The 20,414-nt window shown below is 41.3% G+C and overlaps 1 protein-coding gene across 8 annotated transcripts in view; it reads left to right on the forward strand.

The window, feature by feature from the left end:
- The window catches only part of ATG7 (autophagy related 7), a 179,067-nt gene extending 161,569 nt beyond the window's left edge, over positions 1 to 17,498 (forward strand). For all 8 annotated transcript variants that reach the window (XM_075939620.1, XM_075939619.1, XM_006117612.4 and 5 more), the window contains one exon: positions 15,410 to 17,498. In XM_075939620.1, the coding sequence (XP_075795735.1) occupies positions 15,410 to 15,442 (33 nt within the window). In that variant the 3' untranslated portion in view covers positions 15,443 to 17,498. The remainder of the gene's footprint in view (positions 1 to 15,409) is intronic.
- Positions 17,499 to 20,414: the final 2,916 nt, after the last annotated feature.

Here is a 20,414-nt window from a genome sequence, read left to right on the forward strand (position 1 = left end):
TGGGGCTCAGGGCTCACCCCAGGATTGGGGAGCCCACGCTGGTGAGGTGTGGGTTTTTTTGTTTCTCGCTTGTGTGCAGCCTCTGATTTTTCTGTGGGTCAGTGGCCCCTGACCCAAAAAAGGTTCCCCACCCCTGCTTTATTGACTTCAAGAGGGTGTTGTGATCTAACTCCTGTTGACATGTACTAAATATTCCTTAGTATACATTGATGTAATTCTGTTTGAAACCAGGGCAACGTTAATGCATACTCTGAGTCTACGTGGTGGGGAATTAATGCCCAACACACAGGTGCACTTTACAAATCACCCCCCCCCCCCCCCCCCAATCTCCAGTGGTGTGGACTCCAATGTTGTCTAGAAAATTCATGGGAAGTCAAAGACACAGACCATATCTGTTCCTTGGGCCCTATGTTTTGACATCCCTGGATTACAGCCATCTTTTTAATATCATCTGAAAGCCAACATCCCTAGAAACCTAGTGCAAAATCAGTTTCTGAAGATGGTGATGTGGACATTAATTCAGAAGGAAGAGTGACTCTCTCACAATGTTTTTTGCAACAGTAGAATGTTTTCTGAATCAAATGCTGTTTTGGCTTGACACGCCTTCATGTGAGTTATCTGCCAAGATCACAGCTCACAGTGGTGTAACTGCAAGCGCTGCTATATTCTGTATAATGTATACTTATCAACAGATTTTCTGTAACACATAAGTTATGTTTAAATTATAATGCTGTTTCATGGGAATGAGGGAGCATCATTTTGCAAATGTATATTCATTCATTTTAATTGGAGAATAGGAGCAGTTTGTGAAGAAAGTGTAGGGTTGACGATAACATGGAATTAGGGCTTCAGAGAAGGAGAAACAATCTTAATATTGCAGGGCATCTTCTGGTGATAGTACAAGGTATTTTATAGAAAAGGCATTTAACAGCCTTGGTGCATTTTTCCATTTCAAGCGCACACTAAATACATTTGCAGCCCTGAGATCAAACTGTTAAAAGTAGCTTCTCACACCATCACTCAAAGTGGGATTAGTGTGTTCTTTCTGCATTCCCTGTTGATCCATTAAAATGAATATAATTGCATTCATATAACAATCAGAAAGATCAAAGTAGTCCCATGTGGTGGAGAGAGGACTGTGAGCCAAAACAAGCTGTTTGGCTTGTAAGCAACTGGAAGCCTTTAAGGTGCGGAAGCACATCTGCAACGTTCTCTGCTTACAGAGCTACAGAGTATGGTTTGTCACACAATACTAGGAGAGCATAGAAATAGTACATTTGTTGCAGCATTTCAGCAGGCTTGGGTGCACAGAACAGAGTCAGTTTTGATTTAAAAAATAATTGTGCAGCAAGACAGCTGTTACTAGTGTATTGGGTTTATTTCATTTCTCCTCTTGAGAAATCAGTTTCTAGTGTACTCCAAATAATGTAGTCCAACAGAGCATGTAGGTAGTTAATTCTTAATGGGTGAGTTAGTCACTACAGTTAACGAAACAAATAATTTGTGTTCATAAAAGTCATATCTGAATGTATTAGAAGAAAAAATGCTGACAGTTTAAAATAAAGTTCATCTATCAAGCCAGAAGCTGGTTAAAGAGTATTCTTGCTAGTGCACTCTGGAAATGAAAATAAGACCAACAGGAGAACAAGTGGGTTTCCACTTTGTTAAAACTGCTCTAGGGGGACAGATAAAAAAGGAAAGAGAAAAGGGAAAGATTAAAAAGGGAAAGGGGAAAGATTAAATAAGGAGTTTTGTAAGCAAGGTCATATAGAGAAAGTATTCACAAAAGACCTATTAACCCAACAGATGTTGAATTTAACTGATCAACAAAAAATCTAAAGCAGTTTAAAGAGTCGCATCAGACTCTCCTACCATGTAAGTTCAATACTGGTGTGAAGATAAGTCTTTTACTAATCATTTTCATTGTCCATGTTTATTTAGTAGTTCTCCTATTAAAGCATGGGTTCCCAAACTGGGGGGCGTGAAGAAATTCCAGGGGGGGTGCTATGCAACCCAGCCCCACACACACACACACACACACACACACACACACACACACACCGTCAATCCCACCCCAAGTTTTGCTGCTATTTTTTGGGGAGGGGAGGCATGAGGTTTTCTCAAAAATCAAAAAGGGGGGACATGATGCCGAAAAGTTTGGGAACCATTGTATTAAAGGAAAGGGTAATATAAAAGCAGGACCATGTAGGTTGACAATGTTGCACAGACAGTATCAGTTTCTACCCCACAGCCTGCTTTATCCTGCTTGTCCCTCCACAATATAATAATAGAAATGTATGACTGGAAGGAACTTGGGAAATAATCAAGTCCAGCTCCTTGTGCTGAGGCAGGACCAAGTAAACCTAGACCTAGGTATTTGTCCGATGTATTAAAATCCTTTGATGATGGGGATTCCATAGCCTCCCTAGGAAATCTATTCCAGAGTTTAATTACCCTTGTAGTTAGAATTTTTTTCCTTATATCTAACCCCAGTCTTCCTTGGTATAGATTTAAACCCATTATTTCTTGACATAATTTCAGTGGGAAAAGAGAAAAATTGATTGCATTCCTCTTTATAAAAGATCTTAATATAGCTGAGCTCTGTTATCAGGTTCCTTTCAAGACAAAACATGCCCCGTTTGTTCAGCTTTTTTTAATAGCTCAGGTTTTCTAAACTTTTTATCATCTTTGTTGCTCTTCTTTGGGTTCTCTTCTCCGTGTCCACATCTCTTCTAAAGTATAAAAAGCTGGACCCAATACTCCACCAGTGGCCTCAACAGTGGTGAGGAGCGAAAGGACAATCACATCACCTGTCTTAAAACACTCCTGTTAATACACACCAGAATGTTAGCCTTTTTTGTAACTGCATCATATTGTTGACACATACTCAATTTGTGATCCATTACAGTCCTCAGATCATTTTCAGCAGTACTAGTACCTAGTTATTCTCCATTTTGTAGTTATGCATTTGATTGTTCCTTCCTAAGTGAAATGCTTTGCTTTCTCTGTTTAATTTCATTTTGTTAAATTCACACCAATTTTCTAATTTGTCACAGTCTTTTTGAACTCTAATCCTATCCTCCAAAGTGCTTGCAACTGCTCCTAGCTTGGAATCATCTGGCAAATTTTGTTAGCATACTCTTCATTCCATTATCTAAGTCATTAATAATAATGTTGACTGGTACTAGGGGTCAGACCAGGATCTGTGAGATCCTGAAAGATATGTTCTCCTGGTTTGACAGTGAACTATTGGCATTTACTCTTTGACTGTGGTTTTTCAACAGGTTGTACACCCTCTCTATAGTAAGCTTTATCTTGACCGTATTTCCCTAGTTTACTTAAGACACTGTCATGAGGGTTTATGTCAAAAATCTTGCTAAAAAAAATCAGTGGTGATGGCAGCTGCACCAGCTATCAAGGGATTCCATTCCTCTCCTGGCTAGTCATCCAGTTGTGGTCTGATTTTGTGTGGGGTCGTGATCGGGCAGCCCCTTTGGACCTAAGGAGACATCTGCGTTCCATCTCCAGGCTCTTCAGGTATAGCAGCAGAGGAGCAAGCAAGTCATCTTCTCCTGCCAGGGCAAATAATATTTCCTTACTTCCCACCCTTGTCCTCAGAAGGAGGATTTCCACCTCTTTTGCTTCAGGTCCTCAACAAAGTAAAATAAGAGAAACTAGTCACCATCCTATAGCACCATCATGCCCAAACAAACATGGTTTCCAGAGCTGGTTTGTATGTCCCTGCTGGCTCCTTCCCCCGATGGTGACTGACTACACCCAGGAGTTTGGATCTGTCACTCGCCCCTAACATCTTGGCATTTCACCTACCAGGGCTCTCTGGGATAGAACAAGTCCAATGCCCTGGGGTACAAACAATACTGCTTAACGTTAGGAAACCCAAAACAAGAAAAACCTTTCGGCAAACCCATCCATACTGGGGGCAATTGCCAGTCTATACCTCTAAATTACTGCCAGTTTCACATTGTTGATTACCTACTCAGCATAAAGACCAGGCCTTACTGCTGAGAGCTATTAAAGTTCCTCTAGCTGCCATCACACTTTTCCTTCTCCCTATCAAAAGGTTTTCAGTTTTCACCCATCAAGGCACTTGAAGGTTTATCGGAGACCTGTTTAATCTGTCCCCTTGTTTTAGGGAGTCAAGTCAACTATGGGACTTCATCTTGGTACTTAATGCATTGAGGAAACCTCCATTTTAACCTATGGTAACTTGTTCCCTCTTTTATTTGTTCCTCAAGAGTTTATTCCTTGTACCCATCACCATGGCCAGGAGAGTAGGGAAGCTTAGATGGCTAATCCACCACTAGAGACAGTGTTCTATGAAGATAAGGCAACAGCACACACTCACTTCCTAAAGTTTCTTCAGAATCCCACATGGATTGGGAGATTCACTTAGCGGTACTTCTCCCCAGGCCTCTTTCCTGAAGAGAAGAAACAAGCCTCCATACAATGCTTATAAAAAAAATTCACTTTTTACCAGGACATGGTTAGATCCTTTGAAGGTTCCCCTGAGCTCTTTGTCTCAATTATGCAAAGAATTAAAGGATGTACAATATCCTCAAAACAGCATTCTATTTGGGTATGTCTACACTAGCCCCCTACTTCGAACTGGGGAGGTTAATGTAGGCATTCGAAGTTGCAAATAAAGCCCGGGCTTTATTTGCATCTTCTCGTTCGGTTGCCATTTTGAAATTTCACTAGACCGGACTAACTGCCCACGGCTACACACAGCAGGGACCCGGTAGTTTGAATTAAAGCCCCTAATTCAAACTACCGTTAAACCTCCTTGCAGAAGGAATAACAGGAAGTTCGAATTAGGGCTTTAATTCGAACTACCAGGTCCCTGCTGTGTGTAGCTGCGGGCAGTTAGTCCGGACTAGTGAAATTTCAAAATGGCCACCAGAGAGGAAGATGCAAATAAAGCCCGGGATATTTAAATCCCGGGCTTCATTTGCAACTTCGAATGCCTACATTAGCCTCCCTAGTTCAAACTAGGGGACTAGTGTAGAAAAGGTACAGATTCTGGATGCATCCTATCCTGCTATAAAAAGGGTTCATACAAGAGGTAATTCATCATTCAATTAATGCTTGATCTGTGACACTCTGGAAGAATATACCTGTCTCAAACATCTGTGAGACAGCTACCTGGTTGTCTTCACACACTTCTCTCCTCACTACTCTCTTCGGCCTGTTTCCAGAGTTGATCCTGCTTCCAATGATGCTGTTCCATGATCCGTATTGAATACCTTCATGATTAAGGTACTGGTTGGGAGGCTCCTGAGCATTCAAAGGGCTATTACTCAAAGGAGGAAGAGTAGTTACTTCATGCAGTTGCTAGAATACTTCAAGCTATGTTTCCCTGTGGGTGCTCCACTATCCAAGCTCAACCTCTAAGTCTCTTGTTGAATATTCATGGTTGAGAAGGATCTAAAATGGCGGTAGATTCATTCCTCCCAATATACGCTCATGTTGGAACAGATGGGTATCTGGGCTGTGGGCACAGACCTGCCAACACAGTTGTCAAAAATTTCCAATCAAGAGTGCATGGGTGTGTACGAGTCCTCACATGGATCACCCATAGGGAAGCACATCTTGAAGAACTCCAGTAACTTAATCAGGTAAGTAACCTCTCCTTTCTATGCATATATTTATTTTTTCTTAGTTGCTATTTCCCTGATTTTTCTCTGGAATAAGTCAAAATTCCAATTTATCCTAAGGACCAAAGTCATTGCTGACTGATGGCCTCCACCCTCCGCAATCTCATTGAAATGGGTGGTATTCTCCACTGCAAATCCGATGATAATTTGGCTCTAAGTATTTTTCATGTGATCTAGAAGCACTGTTTTTTCTTAAATTAATTTGAGATTCTAATTCACATTAGAGTTTCAAAAGAGAAGTTGTCCTAGATGGGTATGAAATTTCTAAATACCTTTATATATGGAAGAGATTAGTTGAAATTCCAGTATATAACATCATTTTTTCATAAAACTATATGCAAGAGTTGTGAACCCCTTAAGTTCAATAGTAACCACTCATATTTTCATAGTCAGTGAGTCTCCTTCATTGATAAACTCCAAATAATTTCTACTGGAAACCCAACTGTGATTTGCCTTTTCAGTGACAAGGATTCTGTGCTCTGAAAGACAATTTGCAGGTATCAGACAAAAGGTATGTATCTTAAAGTTAGTTTCAGAGATGTAGTGAAAGAGCACTCAATTTATGCTATAAAAAAATAAATTGTATTATAATTATAACTGTGGTTAATATTCTCCGCAAAGTACAATTAGGGCATCAGCAGATCATCAAATCCACTTGAGTTTGGAGTTCTGTTTGACTCCAGAATATGAGAGACAGCATAATAGTCTTTATACCAGAGAGTTTCCTATTAAGGGAATATCATTCTAACAAAATAAACGCTTTGGACTGGAAAATGGCATTTTCTGTAACATGGCACCCCTGGAGAATAAGTCCCCTCTATTTTCTGCATGTTTTCTTTTGTTTCTGTGGTTTAGTTTTTTGTTTGATTATGTCAGGGGAAGGATGTGGGGGAGTTGTTTGTTTTTCATTTTGTTTTTTGGTTTCTTTGTGTCTTGCTTTTCCTGTTGTCATGAGATGTTCGAGGGAAACATTTGAAAAATTTAGTAGGGAAAAGCTAGGGGGTATATTTTTCACCTCGTTATTAACCAAGATATTTTTAATGTTGCTTGTGCAGCAACACAAAGACCTGCTTTTTTAATTTTGTAAATGTATACTTGGTTTTGTGATACCATGAATCCCAGATTTCTCTGTATTTTGTATGAAAGTGAATTCATGCCCTTCAGTTTATTAGTATCATATTCTGTAGTTTGTCATTTAGATTTCTGTCATATTCCTAACCTCTCTGAGCTCTTCTAATGTGGAGCTCACATCCAAATCGTTATAACCCATTCTCCCAGAGATGAACTATTACTCAGGTACAGCAGAAAATGCCCATCCCAACTGACAAGTCATGTCACAGATGCTGTCATTCATCAGGGTATGAATCCAGAACAAAACTAAGCACTTATATTTATGTCGTTGATACTCCTTTTATAGATGTTTCCTTACTGTTCATGTATTTTTGTGGGGGGGGGAGGGGGGGGAAAGAGGATGGAGGAATTGCAAAATATGTGTCCAGGACTAGGGTAAAGGTTAACTGATTACTCAGTAAGTATATGCCTCATCAGCATGCTTCCTGGGTAACAGGTTAACTGGAGGGCCCCACCAGTGACACCTGCTCCCTACCTATGGTAGCTTACCTGGCAGGACTCCATCCACCATGACTGGTATGGCTGGGGCAAAGCGGGGCCAGGCCTAGCAATCTCTGCTGGCCATGATGGGATCGAGATGCAGCAGCCCCCACGGCCGGAGCAGCCCCTGCCGTGCTGCAGCAAACCAGGGCCAGAGCAGCCTGCCTATCCACGACCAGCGGCTGGTTAAATAAATTGTTTAACTGGTTAACTTTTGGGGGAGTTTTTTACATCCCTGCTCAGGACATATTTTCAATGCTAATAAGTAGGGCGCTACCAAATTCATGGTCCATTTTGGTCAATTTCACACTCATAGGATTTTTAAAGTAGTAAATGTCGTGATTTCAGATATTTAAATCTGATATTTCATAGCGTTGTAATTATAGGGGGCCTGACCCAAAAAGGAGTCGTGTGAAGGATCACAAGGTTGTTGTAGGGATTACTTCTGTGCTGCTGTTGGTGACAGTGTGCTGCCTTCAGAACTGGACTGCTGGAGAGTGGTGGCTTCTGGCCAGGACTCCAGCTCTGAAGGCAGAACTCCTGCCAGCAGTAGCACAGAAGTAAGGATGGAATGATATGGAACTGTGCTTTCCTTATTTCTTCACTGCTGCCTACAGAGCTAAATCTTAGCAGGTGACATTCTCCGGGTGCCCAGTGCTGAAAGAAGCATTGCAGAAGTAAGGGCAGCATGGATATGGTATTGCCACCCTTACTTCTGCTTTGCTTCTGGCAGAGTACTGCCTTCAGAGCTGGGGCATCCAGCCAACATTACAACCACTGTCCTCCAGTTGCCCACCTCTGAAGGCAGCACAGAAGCAAAGGTGACAATACTGTAACCCTCCTAAAATAACCTTGTGATCCCCTGTAACTCCCTGTTTGGATCAGGACCCAAAATTTGAGAAACTCGTCTTCCCCGTGAAATCTATATAATATAGGATAAAAGCACACAAAAGGCTAGATTTCATGGGAGGACACAACATTTCATGGTCTGTGATGTGTTTTGTATGAGAGATGAAAGCAGGGAGTTGAATTTCATAATTTTCTCTTATCCATAATATGAAATTTTGTGTGTGTGAGATTAGTAAATTACAATCTCATTTGTGCTATTTTTGAAAGGTGACATCATTACAGGCTGCCCCCAACTTCCGACGTGATTGGTTCCTGGGATAATGTCACAAGTCAGGGGCATCGTAACTCGAACCCACATTTACGATAGGCACCATGTGCCATCATAAATGGGGGCCCATGACATAAGTCGAGGGCTTTCAGACCCTTCCGCACTTAAAAAAAGGGCTGCAAGTGCAGGGGGTCGCAACTCGGGCCATCGCAAGTCGGGGAGTTCCTGTAATTACCTGAAGAAAATTATTGTGAGACTCATACCAGGCGGGATCACAGACCTCAACTTTAGTCCGCTGGGTCCCCAGGCAGTGTTGAAACTGTGGCTGCCATGCAACACCTTATCTAAATCAGTGAAGGGGGCTAGCAAAGTAACTTGAACAGAGCCATACCCACAAAGCTTCCGGTGGGCAGGGGAGGAAGACATCCAGACCCACTGATTGCCTGCAATGTACTATTGAAGCCAAAGGAAGTTGTCCAAGCACCTAACTGAGTTGCTGTCTGGCTGCTACTATGGATCCTGCCAATATGCCTGCTTCCTGCCTCCTATCTTGTTCCTGCTCTCCTTATCTCAGACCTCCGTCTGCTCCCCGTTCTTGCTTTCATGCCTCACTCCAGGTCCTTGCTTTCATGCCCTATCCGGATACTGACTCCAGTTCAGACTCTTTACATGACTTCTGACTCTGACTTTGGCTGTTATCCTGGCTTCAGTTCCAGGTATCACTGTGCCACACAATGGGTCACAGTGGAGGATGACAAATTCAGGACAAACTGCTGAGAAATAGTGTAGACTCACCCCAAAGTGGCTACTGAAAGCCAATGGTTTCAATGGTTCATTACCCGGTCCCTCACTGTTAAAAATTTATGCCTTGTTTCCAATTTGAATTTGCTTAGCTTCAACTTCTAATCATTAGTTCATTTTGTACCTTTCTCTGCTAGATTCATTAAATTTGTTCCTCGTGTAGATAATTTTAGATTATAATCAAGTAACACTGTAGATATGTTAAATAAATTTGTATTTGTGAAGCTGATTATTCCTTCCGAAGTGTGGTACTTTGAATTTGTCCTTATTGAATCATAGAATCATAGAACACTAGAACTGGGAGGGACCTCGCAAGGTCATCAAGTCCAGTCCTCTGCCCTCACGGAAGGACTAAGCACCGTCTAGATCATCCCTGATAGATGTCTGTCTAACCGGCTCTTAAATATCTCCAGTGATGGACACTCCACACCTTTCATAAGGCTTCTTACCCTATCAAAGAAAGCTATCAGATTGGTTTGACATGATTTTTTGTTTAAAAAATGCTGGCTGTTACCTATCACCTTGTTATCTTCCAGATGTTTGCAAATGAATTCCTTAATTACTTCCTCCATTTTCTTCCCTGGCACAGAAGTTAAACTGACTGGTCTGCAGTTTCCTTGGAGGTTCTTATTTCCCTTTTTATAGATGGGCACTATATTTGCCCTTTTCCAGTCTTGTGGCATCTCTCTTGACTTACATGACTTTTCAAAGATGATAGCTAAAGGCTCAGATACTTTCTAAATCAGCGCCTTGAGTATTCTAGGGTACATTTCATCACACTCTGGTGACTTGCAGACATCTAACTTTTCAAAGTAAATTTTAACTTGTTCTTTTTATTTTAACTTCTAAACTACATCATTTCCACTAGCATTCATTATGTTAGGCATCCCTTCATCATCAAACTTCTTGGTGAAGACCAAAACAAAGAAGTCATTAAGCACCTCTGGCATTTCCAAGTTTTCTGTTATTGTTTCTCCCTCTTTACTGAGCTATGGGCCTACCCTGTCCTTGGTCTTCCTCTTGCTTCTAATATATTTATAGAATGTCTTCTTATTACCCTTTATGTCTAGAAAACAGGAGCTATGAGGAAAGACTGAAAGAACTGGGCTTGTTTAGTTTAGAAAAGAGAAGACTGAGGCGACATGATATCAGTTTTCAAGTATCTGAAAGGGTGTTATAAGGAGGAGGGAGAAAAATTGTTCTCCTTGGCCTCTGAGGATAGGACAAGAAGCAGTGGGCTTAAATTACAGCAAAGATGATTTAGGTTGGACATTAGGAAGAACTTCCTAACTGTCAGGGTGGTTAAACACTGGAATAAATTGCCTAAGGGGGTTGTGGAATCTCCATCACTGGAGATATTTAAGAGCAGGTTAGACGTATACCTGTCAGGGATGATTTAGACTGTTATTGGTCCTGTCGGGAAGGTAGGGGACTGGACTCGATGACCTCTCAAGGTCCTTTCAGTTCTAGTGTTCTATGATTCTTGGAGTCCATGATTTTATCTAGTTCTTTTTTGAACCCTGTTAAAGTCCTGGTCTTCACAACACTTAACAAGTGTCTGTGAGGTAATAACATTGGGGTGGTAATTGGGGAAGCTCACAGACACTAACCTTCCCCCCTTACCCTCCTCTGTTCTTAAATCTGATTCGTCAGTTTTATATGTGTTCATTTTTTTTGATTGTATCACTTTGGTATACATGGTTGTGCCAATTTTCTTTCACATATTGATCTGAGGAAGTAGGTCTGGCCCACAAAAGCTCATCACCTAATAAACCATCTTGTTAGTCTGTAAAGTGCTGCATAGTCCTGTCTTTTGTTTCAGCTAGACCAGACTAACATGGCTGTATCTCTGTCACTGTTCCTGCTATCACATCCCTCCCTTTCTGTTTGAGAAGAATGAATCACTTTCCATGCATACCCCACTGTCCTGGCACAACAAACCTTGCTTTAAGTTAGAATAACAGGAAGCAGCATACCAAATTTGATGGTCCCTGCTCGTACACTTTAGGAGGAAAGTAATAGAGATGTAGCCGTGTTAGTCTTTAAAGTGCTGCATAGTCCTGTCTTTTGTTTCAGCAAGACCAGACTAACAAGATGGTTTATTAGATGATGCGCTTTCGTGTGCCAGACCCTCTTCCTCAGATCAAATTGTGGAAGAAAATTGGCACGACCATATATACCAAAGGGATACATGATAGCTTCCCCAATTATCACCTCTAATATCATTCTCTCACAGACATTAACCTTCTCCCCCACCCTCCTTCTAAAATCTGATTTGTCTATTTTATATGTGTTCACTTTTTTTTGATTGTATCCCTTTGGTATATATGGTCGTGCCAATTTTCTGAGGAAGTGGGTCTGACCCACGAAAGCTCATCACCAATTAAACCATCTTGTTAGTCTTTAAAGTGCTGCATAGGCTTGTCTTTTGTTTCACTTTAGGAGGAGTTCTTGAATAAAGAGACTCACAGACAGACAGTCACACACACTCTCTCCAGTATATACAGGCAGTCCCCGGGTTACATGGATCCGACTTACATCGGATCCCTACTTACAAACGGGGTGAGGCAACCCCGCACTAGCTGCTTCCCCCCAGCAGACCAGGGAGACGCGAAGCTAGCGCTCCCCCCCCCCCCAGCAGACCAGGGAGATGCGGAGCGGCTTTTCTCAGCAGACCCCTCAGCTTGAGAATAAAGGACTGAGGGAAGTGAGGTGTGGGAGAATAAAACTGAGCTCTGGAGAAATGTTTGGCTAGAGTTTCCCCTACAATATGTACCAGTTCCGACTTACATACAAATTCAACTTAAGAACAAACCTACAGTCCCTATCTTGTACGTAACCTGGGGACTGCCTGTAGTAGATATAACATATTGTACACTTAACATATATGTGTGTGTGTATATATATATATATAGTGACAACACTCTTCTTTAAATTTAGCGGGTCCTGTGCTTTCATACAGTTTTCAGGCTCACGACAGCCCTTAATTTAGACACTGGCTTGCTGTTTGTTGAACTGCTATCATTTTGGCCACCCTGGGGAAAAGAAAAAAACCCAAACTTCATAGTCTTTGCAATCCCTCCCAGCGGTACAGGGTAGGACAATGCTTGTACCAAAACCAGTCTCTTTCTAGTACCAAAGTAATGTGCTGGTCGGGAGGGATGAGAGGCCCAGGCCCGCGCTCTGCTCCTGGTTCTAGCCCAGGGACCTTGTTATAGCAGCTGTCTGTAATGTTCCTGATGACAGCTGCATGATAGCCACAAATCCATGGGTCACTTCCGTACAGCCTTCCCTAGCACCTTCCTTGCCACAGGTTCTTCCTCCTGGTACCTGCTTACACTAGGGATGTTAGCTATCAGGTACTTGATCGGGTATTGATTACTCAACTATTCTGTATTCCCCAGGGATGTCAGCCAGTGTGCTCTAGCCCCACTTTCAGGGAGCCCCCTGCCACCCTGCACTGCTGCCTCTCTATCCGCAGGGGGATCCAAGCTCCCACGTAGCAGCCTCTGTCTGCTGTTAGCCTGGGCCTGAATTTAAGAATCTGTAAACTGAAGTTTAAACATACATTAGGTATTGAACATAACAGGAGTATTCATATAATCTGTTGAGATCTGTACAGACTGGGCAAGTTTGACAGCTGGTTCATTATTTGCCTATTTTGTTACCTCCCCTGTCATTAACTCTGGCTGTCCGCGGATGTGGGTTCCATCTATAGCCCCCCCCCCCTCGGTTGAGGAAGCCCAGGGTGGCAAATCCAACCACAAGAGGATCCAGGTCTCCCAGGCAGATGACTCTGCGCAGCAGGATGGTGTTAATGGCCCTCACCACCTGCAGAAGGAGACAAACAACGACACAAAACAGAGAATTAAAGTGTGTGTGCCTGAGCCCTTGGGAGGTCCCCAAGCTCCCCCTTCTTCCTCTCCCCCTTCCCCACCAACACCCCAGCAGCCAGCCCCTGTTAAGCCCCTCCCCCCCCAGGGCTGTGTGAGGGCGGGACTGCAGAACCCCCGGAGACAGGGCTTCCAGGCCACCCCCCACACACCCAACCCTCTTTTCCCTAGGGTCTCCCTTTCCAGTATGTGAGCAATCTGTGCTATATATAAATCCTATTTTGGGAATAAATTATTACAATTTTTCTGAAATATACTATGTCTCAATACCAGATGTTTGCATAATAGTTTAATACCTGTAAATTATTATCTTGGGGTGCAGAGCAGGCGAGGGCAGCATTACTCCGCTTCCCCTTGCTGGTGAATGCTAGAGGGCCGACCTTGTTGCTGGTACAGACCCCTGCTAGTCCCCTGAGCCACATCGCTTGGGGGAGGTTGGGACAAGAGGCGGGGCAGGGAGAGACGAAAGCAGGGCAAGAGTGGGCCCTGAGATGGAGGGGGCTTATCGTAGCCCTCCCCTGTGCTAGGAGTGGTGTGGGAAGGAGTCACACTGGGGTGGAGTGCAGGTCACATGACCCTATGTTCATCCTCACCAGTTGCCCCTGTGCTCAGAACAGAAATGAGGTACACTGCTAGCACAATGAGGGGAAACTGGATAGGACCCTGATATATTTTTTCCATTAATAAAGACAACTTTTGGAGCTGTTACTTTGACTTCTTTCATTATGTTTGTTTAAAAGAAAATTGTGGACACTGCCTTCAATTCATCCTACTGCGCAGTCTGTAAATATGTTTAGTATCTTCTGCTCACAAAAGAGCCAGGGTTAAAATCTGTCCTTGTTATTTTTACAAAGTTTGAAAAACTCAAAGTGGGGTTAGCTGAGGATGGAATATCATCCTGAACTTTGAATTTCTTGCCTTTTGTCAGCTTGATTCATACCATAAACTCTATTTAAAGATAATTCTTTCATATTTATTTTCCACATCCTTGACCCTGAATGTTGAGCTGGACACTTGTATTTTCATTGGCAAACTCTAAGCCACTCATCAACTCTTTTTTTCCGTTTGTAAACAAACTGCTCTGTCAGTATTTTCCAGAAGGATTTTTATACCACCATTTTGCAATGACTTCAGGAGTTGAGAAAATCTTACTATTGAAAAAACGTGCTTTACAGAGAGCTATATGTGTTATATGTTCCTGTGTCCAGTGTTTTGTGGGGCTTTGTCAGTGATTATCCAAATTCTAGAATGGTCATATTTTGCAGGGATAGGTGTTAATGGAAATTGTATACAAATATCAATTACAGTCCCTCTGAAAATGTAGTAGTTTTTATTTGTCAGTTTTGCTGATATTAATAAAATGCAATATTTACCCAATTTCCACCCATATGACAGCACTTTTAATAAGCAATGACAGTACAGGAATTTAACTCCTAAAACTCACATCAACAGAAGACAATTATATTGACTACTTTTTTGGTTTGGCTCCCACCCACAGGCCACAAACAAATGGGCCATCGGCCGCATGCGGACCCGCATGTTGAGTAGCCCTGCTTTAAGGGCTCTCTTCAATGTGGAAGGGGTGAGAAAGGAGAGCAGGAATGGACAGAAAGGACAGAAAAATTTTGGAAACAAGTTTTTGTACTGTAGTAATTAACATTAAAATGTGTATTTTAGATAAGGGTCATCTTCTGAATAATGTATTTGAAAAATTATATGTCTGAAGAGCCAAGCATTTCAGGCTAAAGCTGAATACTCAGATTGTGCATCTAAAAATGAAAGGGGAAACAAATTTGTAATACTGTATATACATTTTCAGATTGAATTAAATTAGCTGCTATTTGTGGGTCATACTGCTAGTTATTCTCAAATATTTGGGTGGTCACTGATTCTTCCAGCTGATCACAAATTCCTAACATTTTATATTGAAAATATTTATTATTCATCATTTGTTGTTTTCCTCTTATTTGTCAAACAATCAGCATTCAGAAACAATACTAAGGGACCAGCCACACACCATATACGATGAATAGCAAACAGCCAAAGTAATAGCTCAGAAAACCAATCAAGTTATTCTTCCAGACTATTATAGGAAATAACTACAAGTGCCCAAGTGTGTGTGTGCAACTAAAAAGATTGATTTGCAAATGATTTACTGATTTAAAAAATCTCAAATTCACTGAGCTGTTATTTCCATTAATACTATTTGACTACCTCCAGAATGGATGATCCATAATTTGAGTTTGTGGTTTTATAAAGTATTTTGGAAGCATACTTGAGATACTGAAATGTTCCTTGTTTTCTCATTACAGATTTGGGACATGAGTGATGATGAAACAGTCTGAAAGCCAAATGAATGAAGTGGAAGATGGCCTGCAATAGGCTGCAGTGATGTCTTTTATCTATCATTTGACAAGTTAATGATTGGCTCACACATTTTGACTTACAAATATAATCAAATATAATCTATATCTGTGCGATAATGGGACATTATCTTGAACTAAAAAAATAATACTGTCAGTGTAATTCACCTCTGGTTTTCATTTTTATCCTATGCATGAGGTAACTATCTTGCTAGAGCAGTATGGTTATGTTTAAATTCACTTTCTATTTTTTTTTCAGCTTCTTAACCATAGCTTACATATAAAATATGCCACTTTAACTAGCCTTTAGTGTTTTTATTTGTCCCAGTTTTCATTTTACTTGTCAATAGATGAAAAATACAATGTCACTTAGACATATCTTTCAAGAATATATGGCATTTTATAAATATTTTAATATTCAACTATAAGAAAATTCTCTTATAAGTGGGAATTAAATCACATTGTTATTTGAAGGAATGGGGAAACGGTAACCAAACACCCTCCTACATATTAGTACTATGTTAGAAATCACGTTGTAACATGCTAGCCCCTCTCTTTATTATAATGCAGTGGGTCATGCCTGCGCATATGGGAACAGTCTAAGTTTCAGAATATTAGAATCCTGTAAAAGGCTTCCACTGTAGCATGATTCCATACTGTGGATAAAGCATCATTTGACATTGCCTACCTAGTGAAGACCAAACTGTTTATTTCTTGATTAGGAGCTATAATGTTTATAGTAAGATCCATTCCACAGTAAAAATTTCTCTGAAAGTAGGACTTTGGCTAGATGAAAATGTACAGCATAACTGTGTATATATATATATATATATATATATATATATATATATATATAACTTGTTCTCCGGCTTTATCATTCTTAAATCCAACAAGCATCACATTCATTGACACCAAAACAGTGCTAACCTTAATCTCCCATTGGAGGCATCTGAAATGTTTCATTCTTGCTGGTGCAAAAGTCCAGAGTTTGAAACCACAGAGAAAAACAATAATTTTTAATCTCAAAATTTTAAAATATCAAGTGTATTACTACTTTAAATGTAAGGGGAAATACATCAATTGTTTTGCATCTTGAAATAGCTAAGAACAAAAAGTGTTGTAAGCATCTTTTCCAGCTTAAATCCAGTTATTTCCATGGTTTCATTCATGAGAAAAATGGAAAATAAATTATTGTTTGTTTTCTTCCAACCATTCTTTCCTTTGCATTTAAATCCATTCTGTCTTTTCTCTTAAGAAAAGGTACAATAATCTACCCAATTTGTCAGCCAGTCAAATTATCTTGTGTTTTTTCTCAACCTTTAATTAAGTTCCAAGTTTCTGAATATAGAAGTTAGATCAACTTGTACATTTACATGCTAAATTGATATATCATTTGGGGGGAAGATTTATAAAAGTTAGCTCACCCAGAGCACAGGATGCCCACAGCTCCTAAATTATGAACCTAAGCAACATCTTAATGAAATGCAGGGCCCTTTTCATGGGATATTAGTCTCATCTTCTTATTAAAACTTATATATTTTTCAAATACTGTAACCATAAATGAATGCCTCAGCTAAGTGTAATATAAAATATATTGTACTAATCTAGCTACAACATGAGTCATAAAGACTAGTGATCAAACAGAAAGCTGACATCTTGACTAGTTGATAATGAAAAGTAACACAGGGAAAGTAAAGTTTCCATTTGTATGCAAGGGAAAGTATGGTCTTTTGATGAACGCAAACTAACAAAATACATATGATAAATAGCCTTAGAAGTCCCTGATTCTCATGTATTCAAATGAGCTGTAATTTTTTCAGTTCTGCTGTCATCAGACTGGAGCTCAGGCTAGGAAGTATCAATATAATGACAGTCTCCATGGAGAAACCAGAATCTTGTATTATTCACAGTTACTGAGATAGAGAAGAGGAAAAATATAATTTGAAATTGAGCAGACTTGATTATCTGAAACTCCAAAAAAGAGTTATGTACCCCCCACCCCCAGATTTTTATTAATAAAATTGAAAAATCCTTCAAATGATCTGAAACCATGTTTGTCCAAATAAAGTTATGCTGCATTGTTAAGTAGTAAGTATCCCTTTAACTATTGAAGTATATAAGATCTAAATCTCAGGGTTAATATGACGTTTCCTTGCCTCTGTAATTTCAGTAAAGTACAACTGTGACAGACTGTGCTTCTTCCTGTACATACGCTTCCCAGATGTCTGATGTTCCAAAACACTCCAGTTAACTTGAAAAAGCTTCCATTGTCTCACTTTACTGTTTTCTTTCACCCTGAAAATCAGAATTGTTCTGTTTTGCTTCAAAACTGTTTTAATCGTTTAGCGAGGAGGGAAATATTGAAAGCATATATCCACATGAATGAAAGCATATATTACAAATGGTATGAGCAGCTAAGTACTTTTATTTACTGACTTACACTTACAGCACAAAAGTTTTAGAGGGGTAGCCATGTTAGTCTTTAACAGGAAAAACTTAAAAAACAACTAATACTCTTACAGCACCTTAGAGACTAACAAAACTTGTAGATGGTATCATGAGCTTTCGTGGGCAAAACCCACTTCTTCAGATGAGTGGAGTACGGTTTTGGCATAGCTCTCCCATCTGCTGCTGTTGCTGCTGAAAGGAGGAAATTGAAATTTGAACTTCATGTAGAGAATGGGGGGTTAATTTTATTTTTGCTGGAATGAGCTCATACGCAATGAAAGGGCAAAACTCATCCCTTCTGCAGGCCAACAGCTGCCACTACCATTAGGACGTTCACCCAATCTGGTTGGCGTAGTAGAATGTGTAGCTTCCTCTGACATTGCTGTTATTACCTCTTCAGAAAATACCTAATGTAAACGTAGCGATACCATAAAGCAGTTCAGGCAGCATCCTTGCTTTTAGAGACAACTGTGCCATCTGCATAACACATCTGTGGCTAATTTTAATTCTGCTGTAATTCCATTGACTTCCATGGAAATTCACCAGGTATAAATTTGATACAAAACCAGAGAATTAATGTCTCTGAAATTCATAGCTTAAGTCTCACTTTCAAACATCATCAACTGAAGATAATTTTTGTTGGTGCCATCTTGTCAATGATGTATTTGCTGGGTACAATCAAAATGTTGTCCAATATTAATACATTCATGAAAAGAAGAAACCTGATATTTTCTGTTTCAAAGTACATTTTGGACACAATTTATTTTAGGTTATTGCTAAATCTATAGCCATCAGGTTAATTCTGGGTGCTATAATCCCAATTTCATGGTGCACTTGCCATTTGTCTTTGTAATCTGTTTAAGCATGAAACTCACCCACCAGGGCAGATCTTCAGCAGGTATGAATTGTAACTTGCACCAGTTGCGAATCTGTCCCATGACAACATGACCATTATAAAAAGGGCACAAATATGTGGGAACTAATAAAAGGGTGACTTTGCACCATGGAAAGATTTCATGATGCAAAGACTCTTCCCATAGGCTGGCCTGAAAAAGCACAATGGCTCACAGGGTCTGTGTCAAGTGCAGGCAAGATGTGGCCTATGGTCCAGATCCAACCCACCAACCACTGGATCCAGCCTGCGGGCCACCCTGCCAGAACCCTCAGTCACAGAGCAGTCCCACACTGCTTTAAGCGGCTTTGCTCCCTGTGGCTCTGCTTTGGGCGAGCCATGGGGGAGAGGAAGGCTATGCATGCTGCCTCCACCCCCAGCACAATTTCACAGTTCCTGTTCACCGGTTCTGGCCAATAGGAGCTGAGAGATTGTGCTAGGAGCAGGGCACCGTGTGAAGCTTCCTCCTTTCCCCAGTGCCCAAAGTAAAGGGCCACAGGGAGTAGCCTGCTGTTTTGAACCTAGGTAAGCTCCACACAGTCAGAACCTGCCTCTTGGCACCCCACCCCTCCCCCACCACATTTCTCTGTCCCAGGTCATCACTAAAACCCTCTGCACTTCCTCTCTCCCAGCTCACAACTCCCTCCCAGCCCTACACCCCTTCATATACCTCTCCCTTTAAGCCAGATCATCTCCTGCACAATATCCCTTCTGGACCATGCACCCCAGTCCCCTATTCCAGATCACAATCCCCCTTTCACCCAAACTCCCTCACAGACCCTACGCACTCTCCTGCGCCCAGTCCCAGACCCCCACTCCACCTCCATAGAAAAGTGTGGCTCTTGACAGCAAAATCTTGGGAGTGGCCCCCCATCAGTAATTTTCGCCCACCCCTGCTCTATGTCCACACAAATCCAGAGGGCCCAAGATCTAGGTGAAATCCTGGCTTCACTGAACTCAATGACAAAAACGCTCATTACCCGAACTGTCATTCCCCAGTGCCTCTGGGGCAAAGGGTACACCCCAGTCTGGGGGCTTATGTGAACTTAGGCCAATAGGTTTGAAAAAATCCTCATTCTGCCTGCATAGGGCCTGGTTACCCGTAGCTCTTTGCGGGGGCGGCGGGAGGATTTCAGCCTAAGTGAACTCCAGTGCTATAAATTGACACACTCTTTTTGCTGGTTTTGATACCCGTTTTTGTCCCATACTTTCTAAATAAATCTCAGTGTGAAGATTGACTATATTCACCTTTCATGTGTGATGCAAGTACCACTAATGGAACTAAGGAAAATGTATATTTTGTCCCAGTCCAACCTGCCTGTCAGCTTTTAAATAACTGTTATTCTTCTTTGAGTGGTTGCTCATGTCCATTCGAAGTAGGTGTGCGCGCCGCGTGCACCACGTCTTCTGGAGTGTTTTCCCTAGCGGTACCTGTAGCGCCGGCAGGGCGCCCCCTGGAGTGGCGCCGCCATGGCGGGGCATAAGTACCCCTGCCGGCGCTGCCCCACCTCAGTTCCTTCTTACCGCCATGTCGGTCGTTGGAGCGTCTCTCTCTCTCTGTTAGGCTTAGATAGTTAATGGTTCCTGTTTCTCACATTGTTAATAGTTTGTGTA

This window comes from Pelodiscus sinensis, chromosome 11, assembly GCF_049634645.1.
Source record: "Pelodiscus sinensis isolate JC-2024 chromosome 11, ASM4963464v1, whole genome shotgun sequence".
Classification (NCBI taxonomy): domain Eukaryota; kingdom Metazoa; phylum Chordata; order Testudines; family Trionychidae; genus Pelodiscus; species Pelodiscus sinensis.